General features: G+C 38.9%; 1 protein-coding gene across 1 annotated transcript in view; it reads left to right on the top strand.

Moving 5' to 3' along the window:
- The first annotated feature begins 12,904 nt into the window (after window positions 1-12,904).
- LOC143329214 (uncharacterized) overlaps window positions 12,905-20,274 on the top strand; it is a 42,089-nt gene continuing 34,719 nt past the window's right edge. Inside the window, exons 1-6 of the mRNA XM_076745020.1 lie at window positions 12,905-13,015; window positions 14,287-14,319; window positions 14,560-14,634; window positions 15,051-15,123; window positions 15,224-15,350; window positions 16,527-16,571. Coding sequence (XP_076601135.1) covers window positions 15,072-15,123; window positions 15,224-15,350; window positions 16,527-16,571 — 224 coding nt within the window. The 5' untranslated portion in view covers window positions 12,905-13,015; window positions 14,287-14,319; window positions 14,560-14,634; window positions 15,051-15,071. The remainder of the gene's footprint in view (window positions 13,016-14,286; window positions 14,320-14,559; window positions 14,635-15,050; window positions 15,124-15,223; window positions 15,351-16,526; window positions 16,572-20,274) is intronic.

The raw sequence follows: 20,274 nt of genomic DNA, 5'->3' as shown, positions 1-20,274 counted from the left end.
CAATAAAAGTTAGGGGGTTTTAATTGTATATTTAATAGACCCAGTGACCTTATGTGTTATCTTTTTTAAGTTTCAAAACTGATCCATATTTATTGTCAGATTTGGTTGAAGACAGATGCCTCTTAAACATTCAGTTTTGTTTGCTTCCTCCTGTGTTTATTTGATTTGTATTAAATGCTCTGTGTATCAGCGACCATCAATTTTATCCTCATGAGTAGGGAAAAAAAGATGTTTTGAGGTCTTGGCAGAGTTTCCTAATGACTGTAGTGTGAGATCATTTTTGGTCCATTAACTTACCACGAAACCAAATGACCTTATTGCTAAAATGCTTTCAGCAGTTTCAAAGATGGAAGGACTGCAAAAATGACTTATCTACCTATTAATCATGAGTAAAATCGATTCATGGCTAAGGTGCACACAGCTGAAATCATGACCATAATGGAACCAAGCAGTTAATGTTTTAAACATTAATAAAGGACACCAACTGGATGTGCCAAATTATTTTGGCTGTCCTCAGTGATAAGTCACAATGCAGCATGTGTACAGTGCATACATGGACATTATAAATGAAAACATCTCATGGACTTCATCAGCAGATGCAATGTGTAATATACTTGATTCCAGATCAGCTGTTCTGTAATAATCAATGTGGGACATCTCTTAGGCTCCATCCAGATGGTTAAGTAACAAAGGAAAGTTGTTGTTTTTTTTTTTTTTTCCTAATTATCAATGTGGCTTGAATACTTGTCCAGTTTCATCTGATTTGGCTTTTTACATCCAAGGTGGTGGAGCAGTTGATGGTGGTGGTGTTTGAGGTTGGGCTGCTTCTGTGTATGCTAGAGGAAAACTGACTTGGAAGTCACCTGGGATTTGGAAACTGATGATTCATCTGAGTTCAAAGTACATTGTGTTGTAGATTCTGATGGGGGGCAGAAAAGCTCATTGGATAGGCTTTGCCACCCTGAAAGTCAGTCTCTGCATTGTGAAAGTGAAATACTAAATTGTTGGAATACACCTTTCGAGTGATAACCCACCACACTCTGCTGCAAACAGTGAAAAGATTCTCATGTCCTGTGTTTCCTCTACCTCATCTTTTACAAGCAAACCAACCGGCTTATTTCCATATATGTCACTTCCTGTTTCTCTTTGAGGATTTGACTCATCTCTGGCTGTAAGGAGCATGTCACCACATGTGACAGCACCAGACCTCATCAGGCAAACATGATATTCTACTGGGTTGCGATCAGCAGCTGGAGTGTTAATAATTTAAAACGGTTATTATTGTGTTATTTGTTGCCATACTTTTAAAAGCAGATGCTCACTCGTGATTTGATTTAGGTGCACTTGTAATCTTTAAATACGCAGCCTTCAGTGAAGAAGTCTTTTTTTAAAATATTTACACTTCTAGACCAGAAATACATTTATTCTAAATTCTGCATATTCACATTAACAGTCTGCTTGCATTTCAGCAGATTCAGCTATATCATCATGCTACTCTGACTAACAACTCAAACTCAAACTAAGGACCTTTCTGGTCCAATGGATGAACCACTCAGTGTGTGCACATGTGTGTGCACGTGTGTGTGTGTGTGTGTGTGTGTGTGTGTGTTGACTCTGTCAGCCTGATCATTTTTGAATGTGAAAATGTCCTCAGAGCATCCCCTTTGTGTTTCACAGTCACATCAGTTCCCACAGTCCTGCAGACATTGTCCGTATGGCGGGTAGAGAGAATAGATTATATGAGGTAGATAACACCAGGTTGAAGTCCTTGGCCCTGCCTCTGGAAAACAGTTGTTAATGTTGCACACATGAATTTTTCACTGAATGGAAGCTGCCTTTTTTCTGACCTCTAGCACTGAAGCAGCTGGAGTGTAAATTATTGAGGAAAAATAATTTGGCAGCATTCCCTTATTAAGCCTCATTTTATCAATAACCATGACCACCATATTAAATATTTCATAAGCCACACCAAATTAACCATAATGACTGTCCTTTTACATATTTTTGAACATGTGCATCATCCATATTTACGATTTCTACTGTTGCTCTTGAACTTCTGTCAAATACAAGCCCTACTTAATAAATATCCCTCTGGGACACAAACTCATTCAAACAGACTGATAATTTTGTCCTGAGACCACCCAAACTCTGTGAATCTCACTGCTGCACTTTCTTAATACATACACTCTTTCACTGGCTTATGTCAAGAGAAAAACACATGTATTTTCGGATGTAGCATGGCCCAAATGACAACAGGCAGAATGTGGCTGATGCAGTGTGTCAGGTACTGGTCACAGTGAGTTTCCTCTGGAATTGCAGGAATTCCCAGACCAGACAGTAGTTGGACAAAATGATTAGAATAAGCCCAGGTTCCCTGAAACAGCAGGCAAAACAGATGCAATAAAACCTTTGTTGGGAGACTAAAGTAACAAAGTGGTCACTTATGAGCACAAGCTGTATGATTGGTCCTAAGATGAATGTCAAAATACACATAACTCTTAGTTTACTTAAGATGAGACTGGACTGCACTATAATATAAATTATGCTCCTAAAGTGAAAATTGCGTCATGACCAAAAGACAACCTAGCAACAAGGTAGCAAAGCAGAGATTTAATCACATGAAACAGCTTTAACTGTAGATCTCACTTGCCTAAAATACTGTGGCTGTCAACAATTTGACAAATGATATTCAGATTTACACCAGAACAGTCATTTCTAAAATATGCGTAATAACATGAAGTTCTATTTAACTGTATCACTAAGACTTCATGCACAATACAAGTGCTGTAACTAGCAATACTGGTCATTTCACAGTTCATTAAAAAAAGTCAGATTTTCTTGTTCAGTAATCAGTCCTGAATAAAATCCCAGAGGTGCAGTCTCTGGTACAGGGAAAGATTAGGCTGCAACATGTAACTTGTGTGCAAACACAAAATATAGCTGAGGGTGTAACTAAAGTCACATTATTCACTTCATTTATTTATTTAATTACCAATAGTTGTCTGACTCGTCTGAAGAAATGGAGTCTCCCTGTAAATGGAAAATAAATGGAGATGTAGCCATGTCATCAATCTGATGGGGATAAGGTGTAGTGCTTAATGGAGCAGTAACTGACATATTCTGAGGCGAGCACTAATGCTTCACACATAAAAGCCACACATATATTTATTATATCTTATTACGCTAACTTGTCTGGAGAAAGATTAGTATGTTTGCAAAGCCAGGCTCTGTAATTCATAGTCATTCAGCTTCATATGGCACACAGTGCCTTTCAGCAAACCTCACAGCAACACAAACAGCTCAAACCAATTATATGACAATTATGATTTGCCTGTAATTAATTCAGGTATATCGTGATCAATGTTTTCAACATTCAATACCAAATTGTCCCAGATTTCAACAATGTTAAAATAATTAAATTATACTTGTTTTCAGCACTTACATCAACATTTACCCTGTCATTATTACCTAACCCACTATAAAACATGACCAAGGCACAATGTGTCTAAACTCAACACTGACTTGTTTGTATGTGTGTCAGTCAATCATTGTGTCCTGACTGTTGTTAGCCTGTGAGTCACAGGCTGGTATAACAGGCTAAGATGCATTTACGTCTTTCTGACAAAACCTGCCAGTATGCTGAAGAGAAAACTCGATCTTTTCTAAAGCGCTCCAGGAGGCTTACTTCCTCCTTTGTAAAGAACCTGATGAAAATGTTACGTTCAGCACTGAAATAATTGGCCCCCATCCTGATGAAAACGGCTAAAGCTGCAGCTGTGTTTAGTCTGCCATGACATGTCTGTCACACAAGCATCCAGCTTTTCAGACAAGCAGTGGATGAACTTTAATATGAGTGTTTTGCAATGTCACTATGGGCAAAGCTTCATGATGAACACTGTAGGCATGCACCAGAGTAATATCAAGTGGTTATTATGAGACTTAGTTTGTGAGCGAACAAGAAAGAGAAAGAGGGGTATCTTAACATTATATGATTCTTATGCATGTGCTTTATTTTTACAGGTAATTTATCCTGAATGTGGCCCTCTGAAATTCAATACTCACTACATGTCCACCAAACAGCAGATAAAGTTTGTGATTAGCCAGTAAAGCAGAAACTGGGGGTAGTGCCATGGAAGACCAAGAGTCAAGAAACGTTCAGAATACAGCAGGTAACTTCACTGACACACACAACCAAATTATTCAGTGATGTCACATTTTTTTAGTGGCATGACATCTTTGCCTCTCATGGCTCACAATTCTTATTTTTCTAGTTTGCTCCAGTGTTATATGGAATTTTGTTTTGTTTACTTTCTTACAGCAATATCACTTGTGATTTTTCTACAGGCTGAGATAATATCAACTCAACTGTTGCTAAATTAAAGTAAGGATGGTTTTACAAACAACACAGTTGAATTAAATATCCTCCAAGGCCTTTCCTATCATCAGTGGGGTATGATAGAGGCTTAAAAATGTGTGATTTCTCAGTAGAAGTGCGACTGTGAAGTCTGACCAACAGCAGTTTTATTAAACAAATGTGTGACTTGTGCAATGAGGAGTAATGAAGTCAGGCTTGTGCTGTCAAATGATTTTTATGAACATTATAAGTACCTTAGATAATAACCTAGACAGTAGCATTGTTCTTCCATCAATAAAGGGAATGTTGTAATCTTGCAGACTACTGCCAACCACATTGATCTGCATCAATTCTGAAGTTAGACCTGGAATCATCTCATCATGTTTAATTTGCTGTAGCATAATGAAAAGTATAAAAAAGACACTATTCTCTTCAGGGTATTTTGTTTTCCTCAAAAGCAGCCAATAAAGTAACAAGACTATGTAGCCAAGCTAGCAGCTCTGTGAGGCTCTACTCAGGAACTGCAAATGCTAACATTAGGAAATTAAAATACAGTGTTCACAATGATAATGCAGACATGCTGATAATAAGCAGGTGTAATGTTAACCATCTTGGTTTTCTACTAAACGCATTCATTTTACAGTGATATAAGAGGAAAAGTCAGAGGATCACAAAAACCATTTGGATTCATCCTCTGAGCAACATGATTGCCTGGACAAAATTTCACAGTAATCCATCAGTTTCATATTGAGCTCTTCAGTCTGGACCAATGGGGCAGATGGACCACCATCAAACCTGACTGGCTGTAGACCAACATGGCCATCCCTAAAGCTAAAATCAGTATTCACAGCTCAGGCAACGGAAAATGTGGGAACTCTACAAAGAAAATATTGTGCAGATAATATTCAGTATTTACTCAGAGTTAAAGTACTAAATGATAATTATAAGGATTTGCTGAGCCTCTATCAACAAACTAATAGGAATAAAACCAATATAAATAAAACATATATCAAACATCTCTGGGTGGCACGGTGGCGCAGCAGGTAGTGTGCATGCCTCACAGCAAGAAGGTCTTTCTGTGTGAAGTTTGTATGTTCTTGCCGTGCATGCGTGGGTTCTCTCCGGGCACTCCGGCTTCCTCCCACAGACCAAAAACATGCTCATTAGGTTAATTGGTGACTCTAAAATTTGTCCTTAGGTGTGAGGTGAGTGTGAATGGTTGTCTGTCTGTATATGTTGCCCTGCAATCGACTGGCGACCGGTTCAGGGTGTACCCCGCCTCTCGCCCGTTGACAGCTGGGACAGGCTCCAGCCCCCCCGCAACCCCAAAAGGGATAGTCGGTATAGAAAATGAATGAATGAATGAATGAATGAATGAATCAAACATCTCCAAAACATTTAACAAAGAGACAAGTTTTAAGAAGAGATTGAAAAGTGTGTCTGAGTTCAGTGGACATAGAGTTCCACAGTGTGGGGGCTCTAATAGCAAAAGCCCGATCACCCTTAATGAGAAACCAGCAGGGCTCCATCCTCGGATCTTAATGGTTGTGAAGGCACATACGAGGTCAACATTTCAGAAAAGTAAACAATAAGATTTTAAAATCATTTCTAAATCTGACAGTAAGTCAATGTAGGGAGGCAAGCACAGGGGTGATGTGATCATGCCTCTTTGTTCCAGTACTGAGTGGAGCAGCAGCGTTTGTACCAACTGGAGACAGTGGAGGGAGCACTGGCTGATATCTGAGTAAAGAGTGTTGCAGTAATCAAACTGAGAATAGGAAAAAGCTTGTACAAATGTTTATACATGCTGACTGTTAAACTTACTCACTGACTAGGGTAAAGAGAGAGGTAAGGAGTGCTAAATATTGAGAAATGGATCACTGCTGACTATATGCAAGGATGGAGGACAACAGCGGAGAGTAATCAGAATGAATACAATAAATAGCAGGAATGTGCAATATTCTCCGACAAGTAAAAAATGGTCATGTGAGTTTTCTGAGGGATTCCAGTCAATGCATCAGATGAAGTTAAAGGACATGTAACAAATGCAAATGTACGTGAGGTCAAAAGTCTGTGATAGTCTGAGATAGTCTCTCAGTTCTGATCATGTTTAATGAAGAAAGTCTCCCAGGGAAGATCTTCATTGGATATATGTTATGATGTGAGGCTGTATGTTCCACACCACTCACAAGTGTCAGAGATTTGGGCATGTAGTGGCAGTGTGCAAGGGAAGCAAAGGTGTAGATGTGGTGGAGACCATGAGTATGTCAATTTTACGGAAACCAGCCACTGCAGAGGCAGTAAAGATGGTTCGAGGAGACACGCAGGCGTCAAGAAGAAATAAATGACATCAGGAACAATGATATAGGTAAATATGAAGGATGCAATAAGTTGAAATGAGGAAACTCTGACAGTGAGCAAGTGAGACAGAGATAGTCAACTGTTCGGCACAGTTGAAAAGCCAAAATGAAAGGATTAAAATAACTTTGGAGAACCTTGATATGAAAGGGCTGCACTGGAAATCAGTTAAAGACAATATTAATGAAGATACACAATCACCTCAGACACAGGAATGAAGGAAACCTAACTGCAAATGGCTAAGAACTTAAGAAGTATATTGATAATGAAAGAGAAAACTATTGTAATTTGTAAGGAGACACAGTTGAAATCACCGTTGGATTTAATCATAAAGGGATTTGCCATAGTAAGAAAAAGAATCTAGCAAAGGTGGAGGAGTTGCAACATTTATACAGAATGGAATGAGTCATAAGGTGATACATGTAAGAACAGATCATGAATCAATTGTGATTAAGGTATGGACTGAAGGAGGTAATATAGATATAATTAACTATTATAATCCACGTGGGAAACTGAGTCAAGATATATTAGAACATGTTGGGGGATCATTGCAAGACGGTGTAATGTGGTGTGGGTATTTCAATTCACATAGTTCATTATCTGGGAGCTATAGCACAGATGCAAATGCTTTCTATTAAGGAATTTATAGATGATCGTTGTTTGATGTGTATTAATCATGCAGAAGGAACACACTAAAATACCATGTGAAATACAGAAGCAGCACATTAATTTCTAATGCAATAGCAAGTGTAAGGCCATGGAGTGTGGTAAAACATACTACAGTGGGTGGCAATGACCACCCACTGTAGTATGTTTGTGCAAAGATTTAGTATGATAAGATAAAGAAAATGTCCAGATGGAAATTGAGAAATGCTAACTGAGATACTTTCCAAGAGATCACTGTAAACAGATGTTTGATTCAAGAGGATAACCAGATGGAGGTAAACATATACAATGCTGAGCTAATTAATGAAATAATTCTGTCAGCTTAGGAAACAGCCCTAAGAGTACAGCAGCTAGGTGTACCAAGAGGCTAGTGGAAAAGCAACTGTAACAAGGCCATAAAAGCCAAAGATAAAGATTTTGTTCTCAAGATGCTCTGATCCAGTCTAAAATGTCTCAGACAATAGAAGAACTAACATAAAAACACACATTTTGGAGGCAATATTGGAAGCAGTATTGGAAGAGAAGTACAGCCGAATGGGGTGTAAGACAGAAGAAATTATGAGTTACTAGTGATGAACACAACTTACAAACTTTAGAAAAGTTCAAAGTTCAAATAATTTTACAGAGGAAGCCAGGCAGTGAAGAAACCCTAGACTGCTTGTAAAGAAGTGGATGGTGCCACCATGACATCACCCATTGGTTTGAGAAGCACCATTTTGAAACCATGAGTTTTGAATTATGGGGGTCCCCACCTCATTTTTTGGAAGCAGAAGTGACTATATTGGGATGAGAGGGTGCAACTTTCATAGATACACATTACTACACCTTGGTAGAAACTTGTCAATCACAAAGTAGCCATGCCCTTAAGTATACCCTACTTTATCATAAATTTTACTCTAAATGGGACCAAAATTTTCAATATGAACATCATGCCGTGATAAAGAAGACTTGAAACTAGTAATTGACACCATAAACTCATTAGGAAACTGTTGACTGAGGCAATAAATCAAGTTAGAAATAGGTTCATTTCCTGCTAACCTTACATTGCAATCTGACTTATTTTTGGGACATACTTTGGATTTTGAAGTGAACTGTCCCTTTAAGACTTCCTTTTTACAGAAAATCATGGAATCAATGGTCAAAGAAAGCAACATATTTCTTACAAAGTAAAGCTCTTTTGCTTTTTTGTCCCAGTCAAAGTGATTTCCTTGGATTCAGAATACAATAGGGTCTCTATTGTGCTTAGAATCAGACATCAGAAGTACAGACCAACAAGGAAGTAGCGATAGCTGTCTTCTTTTATATGAAAAGGGCATATGACGTCCTCTGGAAGAAGTGCTACCGATTTAAGTCATTGGGAATTGGCAGTAGAGCATGCAATTGGGTTTTTATGTGAGAGAAAAATAAAAATAAGAATAGGTGCAGAATATTTCAGTGTATATACAGTGGTAGTGTATGTAGTTAGTTGTTATTCACCATAATGATCAATGACATGCTCTATCAGGTTGAACAAAGCACAGGAAAATCTTTGTACAGGGATAACGAGGCTCTATGGATGAGGCTGCAATGTATGTTATTTCAAAAAGAAAATGCAATCTGCAATAGATGAAGGGAAAAAAGGACCAAGTAAAAGAGGAGTCAAACTCTCTGTAGCAAAGATACAAGAAATGTGTTTCTCAAGAGGCCAAAAATTGCACTCATCTCCATAAAATTGTATAAACTACAGCAAGTTAAAGCTGTTAGATTTCTTGGGTTGCGGTTTGACGAGAAGCTGACATGGAATGTTCAGTCGGAGAAGGTTCAGAACAAATCTCAAAAGGTCATCAATATACAACCACGATTCCAAAAAAGCTGGAAGACTGTTTAAAATGGAAATAAAAACAGAATGCAGTCATTTGCAGACACACTGTGTTCACTGACAACAGATTAACAAAGTGTTAGTATTAGTAGTAGTATCAGGAAAAGCTTTATTGCCAAGTACGATTTTACTAGTATTCTTTATCCAATCATGTGTCCACAAAGTGGTGAACCTCTCTCCATCCTCCCTTGTGAAGGACTAAACCTTTCCAGGATGCCCCTTTCATACAAATCATGATAATATCACCTGTTACCATTGAACATGTTTACCTGTGGAATGTTCCAACCAGGTGTTTTTGGAGCATTTCACAACTTTCCCCGTCTTTCGTTACTCCTGTCACAACTTGTGAAACGTGCTCAAATTCAGAATAAGCACATATTGGCAAAAATCAATGAATTTGGCGAGCTAAAACATTAAATATATTGTCTTTGTATTGTTTTCAATTGAGTATATGTCAAAAATGACCAGCAAATTATTACATTCTTTGTATTTATGTTTTCTACTACATTCTCATTTTTTGGAACAAGGAGAGCAAGTGGAACATCTCTACAAAATTTATAGTGCGCAGTCATGATTTCTGTCTTTGACTGTGGGTGTATAGCTTACATGTCAGCAACAGAATTAAACCTCAAGAAGCAAAATCAGTTACAAGCTGAAGCCTTGAGAATCTGCAGTGGAACATCCAAAGCATCTCCAGTATCAGTGATGCAGGTCAAAATGGGAGAAATGCCTTTATAGATCAGAAGTGTGAAGTTAATGCTGGCGTACTGGGTTAATCTCTAGGGTGATATTATTGGTGATGCAAACGCAGGTAACAGTTACAATTACAGCACCTTCCCAATGTTTAAATTTCTTCCTCTGTGGTTATTCCCCTTGCCAAGAATAGGCCTCAACATACAGCAGGAACTAAAGGCCAAGTCAGAGCAACTTCCAGTATGGCGCATAGTCCTGAACTATTGTAGTCAGCATTTTTCAGACTGTGTTTATATTCACAGATGGCTCCAAAGATCCTCATACAGGGTGTGCAGGTGCAGCAGTATATATCCCAGACAGTGAGGCATTTGTTAAGAAAGGAGTATGAAACCATTTGGCAGTATACACCACAGAGCTATTGTCAATATTTTTGGCCATGCAGTGGAATGAGGAGAAGGAAATAGATAACACCATTATTACATCTGACAGCTTTTCAGCACTAACAAGCATAAGATCTGGCACATCATCATTTAGAACAGATATTATCAATGAAATGTGTCTCATAATGAACAGGGTGGAAATTAAGGGGATACTTACCTGCTTCCTTTGGGTTCCTGGTGATGTTGAGGGTAAACAGGCAGGTGGATATTCTGGCCAAACAAAGTTAGACCTACAAGTTCCATTAAGCAAAGCTGAGGCTAAGACATTCATTAGATTTTGCAATTGGGGCTGGGAGGAGGGGGAACTGGAAACAGAGTGAGGAAAATGCTTTGAAAAGAGCTTCTCTTAATAGTAGTTGTTGCTTTTCAGCTCAATGATTTCATGTTGGTTGTCAGACACATCAGCTGGTTCCACATTATATGCATAGCAAATATGTTCAACTCCTTCTGTTCCTTTTGTTTTGCCTGATTGAGGTTTCAGCTTTTTCACTATTAGCTCACTCACCACAAAACTTGCCTGCATAACACCGTCTCTGTCAGAGATGTGGTCATGTGATAGCTGCTTGCTGGGCATCCAAATGGCTGATGAGTTTAGCTGTCCATGTAGCTCATCCACTTCAGCATGTTTTGAGTTGCAAATGTTCTTGACATTGGACTTTTTTTTTTTTAACTCTACAAGCATCTCACCACATATGGACTTAGAAACTGGTTTGCCTTTTGCCTTTTTTGTGGGTCGGATCAAACAGTGTCATAGGCCATATGCAGCCCAGAGGCCAGAGGTTCCTGTGTATGCTGTTAAAACCGGCAAGTGAAATGGATTAGTGCTCATGGAACAAACATTATGATTACTTGAAGTCAGTAAATGAAATTGAAATGAATGTATCTGTAAATGAGCTGAGTGGTTATTTCATTAGCAATCTAAAGGATGACAGCATGTATCATGAAGTGACCAGAAATGACTTATATTAACAGGTTAGTATTCTTTATCCACATGTGTTTACATACCTGAAATACAGAGGCGTGGCTACTCAACCAAGCGCAAACATGACTCCAAATGAACTGTAATGATCTTTGTCTTCTCCATGTGTATCACCATATCAATGCTGGAAGACCACGACATGTGTGTGATGTTCTCCAGGTAGCATAAAAAGTAAGTTTGGCTCTTTACATGGAAAGTGTAAGTGTTATGCAAGTTCCTTTTTCATAACAGCTAGCTCAAAGTTCAGTTCACACAGAAAAAGTTTCATTTCCTTTGTCAAACTGTCTTAATGCATGATGATGCTGTTTACTGAGGGAGGAGAATGAACTTGATGGACTACTCATTAACTGAAAGCAAACAAGTTTGTTCTTGTCATTTCTTGGCAGTGTACAATTGACAGCGTGTGACATAGGGAGTTTGTGAAGCCAGTCACAATGATTGTTTAGCCTGTGATCAGTGGGAGTTTCAGTTCAGGATGTTGGGATCCATGTACTCCCACTTCCTTCCATAAATTGTTTCCAAAAGCCACTAAAATAACAGATGATGAACTTATTTTTATTTTATACTGTTTATGTGACAATCTGGAAATATGAAAATACAGAGAACAGGAAGAGAGCGGGGCAGAAGTGACTCTGATAATGTGAGTGTGATTGTTCTAGCACTAGTGGTTAAACTAGTTCAACCCACAAAATGAGGAACCTGTAGAGCAAGATAATCCACTCTACAATCTACTGATTGTGTCAAGCCCAACAGTCAGAGGACAGGGTTGCCTGACAGACATGGACAAAGCCAAAGAGATTTATTTAAGAGGTAAATCACTTACATTTTAAGTATATTAAATGTAGAAGTATTTTCTATGTAATTGTCTAGGTAATTTTCTGTGGAGCTTCTGTACAGACAGCCTCGATGTAATAGTTTCCTCAAACAGCTCAAGCTAACTATAAGGCCAGGTTGACATCCAGTAGATGCAGGTACAGTAGATGTAACTAGTGGCATCTATTAAAGTTGGCATCTGGGAGCATTCAGTTTATAGGGTGGTACATGTGAATTTTCTTAGCTTGGCAAGTGTTGACTTGTAGATCTTAATGATCATTAAAAATAGAGTGTCACACCCTCACTTCATGAGCAATAGAGAAGGGGACTGCATTCCAGAAGTCAACCAATCAAAGCTCGAGCTCAGACAGTCAGCTTGGTAACTTCATCTTGAGAAGCTGTTCAAGCTTTATAGAAGCAGGTTAACTACATTATTTCCATGGTCACTCTGACTTCTAATTAACAATTTCATTGTTTTCTTACAGACATGGGACCAAATGGAATGGAGCACAATTCTGGACACTACAGTTTTGCTTTGTTTTTTTCAGTTTTGTTTGGGACTGCTCAACACTACAGTACTTGACTGCTTCTTTCACAAAATCATGTGGAATGTGAGCAATACTCCAAAGGACTTAATGTAGGGATCACACACTATGAGGATCTTCTTCTTTTTTCTCTTTTCTTTTTTTTTTTTTTTTTTTAAAAGTCTTTTTAGTTTCTGTGGACGTAACTAGCAAGAAAATTCAACAACACATGGCTTATTGGACATCCTTTTTAATCAGCCTTGTTTTTCCAGTTGCTTTGAAACAAGACAACAAGATACATTGGACAAGAGATACAACTCAACATCCCAGGTAAGATGAAATTCATTCCTGATGTACAGTAGATTGGTTTTATTCCTCCAGAGATGTCTCTTTTTTCTTAAATTTCAGTTAGAGATACACAAGTTGAGGAATGGTTTTATTGCAGATGATTTTACAGTTAGATGTGGTGGAAAAGACCCTGCTGTCTGAGGGAACTCTCAAAGAATCTGAAGCAGCAGCAAGGATTCTGTTGCTGGAAATAATTCCCCGTAACACAAAATGGTGTGGGATCAGTGATAGCTGTGAATATACATGAGCATTAGAGCTTAGCCAGAACGGACAGATATAAATGCCACGTGGTACATTTGAATGCGCTCCACCCCCCCGATCTGAACTAACTCAAAGCGTCATTTATTTAGTACATTGGCAAACCTAAAGTTATGCATTTGAAATCAAATTCAGGGTTCTATTCACAAAAAGCACTGTGATTTAGTCTAGTGATACAATGAGAGGTCTGAAGAACGAGCAGGTCTTGATCTTGTGTTGTATTGTGAGAATAAAAAACATTCCATCTCTGTTACGTCAGCAAGTACGTAAGTAGAGTAAGTCATTTCTTGACAGTAGCTTTAGCATTAGCAAACAAAAGCAGAAGTCTGTCAGGTCTGCAAGCTAAAGACACCTAAAACGAAACCAAGAAAGTGAAATGGTAAGGCTGCTGTTATCTCGTGTTGTCTGTCACTAGTTTCAATGCCCGTTTGTCTGTAACTATACTTACTTATACCACTGACAATAGTGATGATGATTAGTGATTCAGCATGTTATTGTTAATAAGCCGGCTAGCCTGTTAGCACGTGTATGACTGCGACACGGTAGCCGTATCTATCCTTTTTATGTCGCCTCTTAGATTTGCTTAGAACTGGTTTTTCTAGTGTCATTACAGTTCATGAGGACAGTTTGTTTTGATTTGCATGATAAACAGGATCATTTTGTCCGTTCTCCTGGTGTCAAACGGAGAGTTTCATTTCAACGTGGAGGAGGCCAGTTACGATAAACTCATCCGGCAACATTATGCGACGTGGAAGCGAAAAAGACGAACATTGTAACTGTGATGTAATCGTTGGAAGAGTGGATTTTCCAATTTAACACTGAGAAGAATCTCACTCACGCTCGTTCTTTTCAAAATGTCATTATTAAAGTTTTTTTTTTTGTAGAAACGGGCCAATCATTGAGTTTGGCATTGTGTAGGAGGATAAATGTTAATGTCAGACAACAAACTAGTATTTTTAATGTAACATATCAATGTCCTGCTGTTTCACACCCAGGCTCGAATCACAGAAGAAGAGTCCTCTCCTCCAGTGAGTATGATTAGGCCTCCATTTTGGCTTTCATGTTGTACTGCAGCATATTTGTTGTGTATTCACACTGCACTGTTCAAGATTCCCTCACACACACACACACACACACACACACACACACACACAATAAACATCTTTGACGTTGCAGACTTAATATTTAACCATGAAATATTGGTAATTTGATATCAGAATAAAAGAAAAGTATATTCCTGATCTCTGTTTATCACCATCCTTTTCTAGGTCCCATGTGAGACCAATCCTACTGGTCAGAATGGTGTTGTGGTGTATGATGATATAACATATAGCCTAATTTCTGTAAGTACACACACACTGAGATAAGCATTTACTGTACCTGGTGATTTTAGGTGTTTTGTATTTTACAACTGCTCGTAGCATTCCCAACATTTTTGGTTTGTGACCCCTAAAAACAAAGAAAAGCAAACTTCAGAACCCTTGTCACTGGTTGCATATTGTTACATACAGCAGCCAATTCAATCAGTGTTTGTTTGCTTGTTTGTTTGTTTGTTTGTTTTATGCTTTAGAGTCCTGAAGTAAAAATATCAGTAATTCACAAGATGAGAGGAACATCAGAAAAATGTTTGTTTGTTTGTTTGTTTTCATCTGTTTTCCTATAATATTAATAATCCTATAATATTAATAATCTAATGACCCATCTCATCTGTCCTGTTGACCCCTGTGTTGCTCTTTACTCCCACATTGGGAACCACCAGTCTGGACATCAGGCCTCATCTATGCATAACTCATCTGCTGTGGGTGAGGGACTGCAGCGGCTCTGGAGCTCTGGTAAATAGGGACAAACCATCTATAAAGAACCATGAAAGTCTATACATTTTTTTCTTCATGTAAGTTTAATTTATTAAATTCACAAATCTGTTGTTTTCAGACGAGGTACATCACCAGGAGGAGGACCCAGTGCTTCGGCCCTGTGGACACACTGGGAGATACAACGCTCACCTAAGTCACTGTCCAGTCTGCCGGAGTGAAACCACACACAGAGAGACTGTCTCTAGGTAACTGCAGTATTACATTGCAGACATTGTGTGCTCCACAGTACTCACAGGTGTCTGCAAAAGCAACACATAATAAGAAATTGCGTTTTAGTAATTTAATTTTTAATTTAAGCTCAGTGCTATCAAATTCATACAGAGGGTCGCTTTCTCAAACATATTTCTCACTGATCTTTACATTTAGGCCAGTCTTAGCAGTGTAATGCAAGTAATGCAAAATCACACACATAAAGATTGATTCATTTTAACCCTAAACGTCTCCTCCATTGCCTAAATGCTATGTTTCCATGGTAACATTTCTTGGTCAGCCATGATTTTTAATTTGAAATAAAATCTTAACTTACCCAGACTGGCAAATTAGATAACGAGACAGCTTTATGCAATGGAATCATTTAGACATCTGCCTAAAGTCTGAGTATTAGTTTGATCTAAGCCACAGTCACAGTCTAGCTTGTGTGACAGGTAGACTGGTGGACAGGTGCATTCTGTTAGAGACACAACGCTTTGCTGCAAGTTGCATTTTTAAATATTTTTGCTTGATGGATCCTTTTTTTTTCTTAATATTGCTTTTTGATATTTAAACTTATTTGACTTTTTTTGGTATTTTGAAAAGTGTAATGGCCTGTTCTGTGTGATATTTCCTGAAAGAATAGTTTCTACTATTTTTACATTAATTGTCATCATTAGTACATTCAAATTTATGCCAAATGTTGTACGACGTTAGGCTATTTCCGAAGTTTTGACTTGACTTAATATTTCCTTAATAGAAATAGATTTTAGTGTCTTTCATTAACAGATGATGATTTGTTAAGGTATTCCCATTTTGGATCTGACACTTGGCCTCTCATTGTCTGATCTGCTTCCACCTTTCAAGAATAGCTTATCAAGCCCTTTGCCAATTTAAACATGTACCCTGTGGCTTTAGCATAAAGATGATATTTTTAGCACGCTTGATGAAGCTCCATGACCCAAACACTGCGTCTCCCATGAACTCACTGCGGCTAGCATGCAGGGATTCAACCTTTTCTGTCCCATTTAAAAGTAGAATTTCATTGTTATTTTATCACACTGACGGTTTATTTTAGAGAATTATTTCCTAATCTGTAATGGTCATCTAAAACATTGTGAATAATCATTCTTCACTCCTCTTAAATTGACTCACTGCTGTCTGCTTTTCAGATCAAACAGGGCCAATGAGGATGGCAGCCAGGAAAACTTTTTTAGGTCAGTATCATTTTTGAGCAGCCTTGCTAGCCCCCCCCCTCCCCCTTTCTCTGACACTGCTGAGTGCAAGTCCAATATTCACTGGCCTTTCAGCTTTGGTTTGGTCCACCAACCCCTGAGAAATATATCTATGTCTGTAGCTCATGAGGTACTTGACATTTTGTGCTGGGCATGTGTTCAAACTGCAGCTGTGTGTGTCTGTTGGTGGGAGCTGTTGGGACTCAATCCTAAGGAACACCAACCCAACACAACGACCTGGAATGGCTGTCAGCTTGATCTCACATTCTGTTAATATATAATATGATGCTGATGTTGCAAAGGGTGGAGCCAAATTGTTGTCCAGACCCCTTCAGTACACACCCTGTGCGAAACATTGCTCTCTCAATTGCCTGTTCACAAATCATTTACGTCTCCATCTTCCCAAGACACAAGTACAGTATTTTGTTGTTGAGGTCTAAGGACTTGATTTCTAAGAGGATATTGATTGATTGAGGGCTGAGAGGGCTTGTGGTATTTTATTGTGACACAGCAGTGGGTTGTAATATGGGAAATAATGGTGGAAAGCCATTTTTCTCTTTAGATTTACAGGACAGCAAACTGACCAAAAGCAGCTTAGGGTTAGGGTTAGGGTTAGGTACCACCGCATGTATACCAGTAAACAGCATATAAACAAAAGTATACGAACATGTTGCGCATCCTTCCATCAACATCTCCATTCATCGGACCCCCCATCCGTCGCTGATGTGCACTGGATGAATTTGTCAAGCTGGGAGATAATTAACCGGGCCGTGAGATAAAAAAGACTTTCATACTGCATAACTCTCACCTGCTGCTAACTCTGCTTAATAATTTACAGCCTGAATACATTTTGCACTACATTTGGGAGGTGTTTTTGTTGCACTTCATTTGTATTCATTAATATTCATAGGCTGTCAATATTTTTGGGTTGCTCATTTGTTAAGTGGGAAGAAAGGATTGAGGAGAGGAGGAGGATAGAAGTCAAGATAGGAGAGTGTATTTCTCACTGATAACTCAGATTTCATCATCTACAATCTGATAAAACTTCTGTCTTTTTTATTAAGACTTTGGGAGGAGCAGTGGAGGAGCAAAGTGCAGACAATCACTGGACAAGTTTATGAGCGGAGCTTCCATTTAAATCATTGTGCTAAAAATTTTGAAATATTGATCACTTATAATAATCTAGGTCTCCGAACGTTTCATCTCGACCTCAGCACCATATTTTACTTGCTTTTATTTTATGACCTGGGTGTTGCTTGTAATTGCAGGCATAAATGAAGTCATGCTGCACTGAATTAAATGTTTAATTTTACATAAACCCATGAACCATCACACCAACAGCATGTATTTTAAACATGCAAAGTTTAAATTGAATAAAGCATTCTTCAGACAAATCTGACAGCAGTGGGTAGCCAGATTTAGATACATTAGTGACCAAATGACCAAAGAAAGAAACTGGGTAATATTTATGCACTATTTTCACTTGAAATAGGTCAAATTTGACCCAAACATAATAGGAGAGTTTATGTGTGTTGACAGAATTTTGAGCTGGGGAACACAGGACCCTGGGAACTTAGATCTGCTCCCCTTCAACACAATAGTTATACGTTTTTGGAAGTACTTCATTTGTTTTCTCCCTAGAATTACATGAGAATACTGATACCACTGTAGTGTCTTTATGGTAAATGCAAGACTACAGCCAGCAGCCAGTTAGCTTAGCTTAGCATTACAACTGGACAAAGAGGGGAACAGCTAGCCTGGCTCTGAGATAACAAAATCTAATTGTTTATTTAATTTGCACAAAAACTGAAGTGTAAAAATGACCAGTGTTGGGTAATGTGTTACAGAGTACTGCATTAGAGTACTCAGGTTACTTGTCTGTTGTAATGAGTACCACAATACGCTCATTTTGCAATTCAAGTTTGTAGGTTACATTTTCAAATAATCTTGCTGTTAAAAGTTTACAGCATTTCCCTGTTCCTTTTGTTGCTACAAAAAGCAAAAAGAAGAAAATCCCAGACACATTCGCACTGTTTCTGTGTTTTTCCCCCTTCTCGGGTGTAGCTGCATACACCCTACAGTCACACGTGTAGCTCAACTGGCAAGACGGTAGAAAGTAGAATCATTATGAATTTGGGGGTGAAAAGGACAAGAACACCACATTAAAATGCAAATTGTGCCTGGGTGTTAAGCATCTGTCAGCTGTGAAGAGCTCAACTTAAAATCTAAAGAAGCTTCACATCACTCAGTCCTTTGCTTTCTATTTACTTTCATATACTTCAAATAACTTTTTTCATTGCAGTTGCATTGTACAAAGGACTACATGTTGAATGAACTTCTTAGGCTATATGCGTTAAGCCCCGGGATCCTCTTGATTTAACATTTGCTTGTAAATCAAACACATTCCGTCTGTTGTTGTTGTTATTAGTTGCAGGTTATGAGCCTGATTTACTAAGATTCCAAATAAAGAGCGCTAAATTGCGTGCGCACATGGATAGATTGCGCGCGCTGCCTGTTTGGGGCTTGCGGCTGATTTACTAAGATTAACAGCGCAATTGACAACAGGTGCAAAAGTAGTTGAGCCCTCCCTATTTAAATGAGGATTTTGCGTGAGTTTTTGCGCGTTCACCATGGCGAATGCAAGCGAGGAGACTCCACGGAAGCGCAAGAGCAAATTCGAACCCATGGAATTGGAGGTGCTGGTACAGGAGTCAAACAAGCACATTGCTGAGTTACAGCAAAGGAATTTGACCGTCACAAGGAGGAACGCAATATGGGGGGCAATCTGTGAGAAGGTTAATGCCGTGGGGACTCCTCCTTGTGACTGGATCCAAATCAGCTCCTACTTCACGGAGAAGCTCCAAAATGGCATCGCCGGATAACCGATATGTCTCTATTATATTTTCTTCAGAAAAGATGCGTTCTCTCCGTTGCCTGTCCTGCCTACGCCGCCACCTCGCAACAATGACCGCAGCCATCTGTGCGCACGGCTGTGCCAGGCAGCCTAAGACATGATGTTCAAACGTGCTAAATATGGACGCAAAAATAATCAGCGCAATTAGTTTCAGGTTTGGTAAATCACATTGCGTGCGAAAAAAGATTCTATTTACATCTACTCCGCCCAAAATTTTTGCGCGCTCTGGCTGGCACGCCTATATTGCATATCCATGAAGGCAGAAGCGCAAAACGAGTAGCGCGTGTTATTTTGCCCGATTGACAGACGCAATCCTCGGTGCGCCCGGTTGGTAGATCAGCATCATCATCTCTTTGCGCGTGCTGTCGCTTTTGCGCACGTTTTTACGCACGCAAAGCTTTAGTAAATCAGGCCTTATGAGCCTTAGACAAGGATATGCAAAGACAGTAGAGTCAATGCACTCAACGCACAGCAGGCTACACCTTTCCAACACTGTGACAGCTACTTTTTAATCCTAGTAGTCTTGTAATGTAACAAGTTACTTACAAAAGAAACATCAGCCAACAGCAAAGCTGACACATGGTTTTACGGGAAATTATACGCTGGACTATTTGTTTGCCGAGAGCTGACTACCTGGAGCCTCATCATCACTGTGATGGTGCTGGGTGATTAGAGGAGACCTCCAGCTCGCTGATATGAGAGTGATATCAACCTTCTCATCTAACCCTTGGCCAGAAACTAAACACATGTCCTAAAATATTGAACTTTTGC

The sequence above is a fragment of the Chaetodon auriga genome, chromosome 12 (assembly GCF_051107435.1).
Source record: "Chaetodon auriga isolate fChaAug3 chromosome 12, fChaAug3.hap1, whole genome shotgun sequence".
Taxonomy (NCBI): Eukaryota; Metazoa; Chordata; class Actinopteri; order Chaetodontiformes; family Chaetodontidae; genus Chaetodon; species Chaetodon auriga.
Note: the sequence above shows the minus strand (reverse complement) of the source record. Positions and strands in the feature narration are given on the sequence as shown.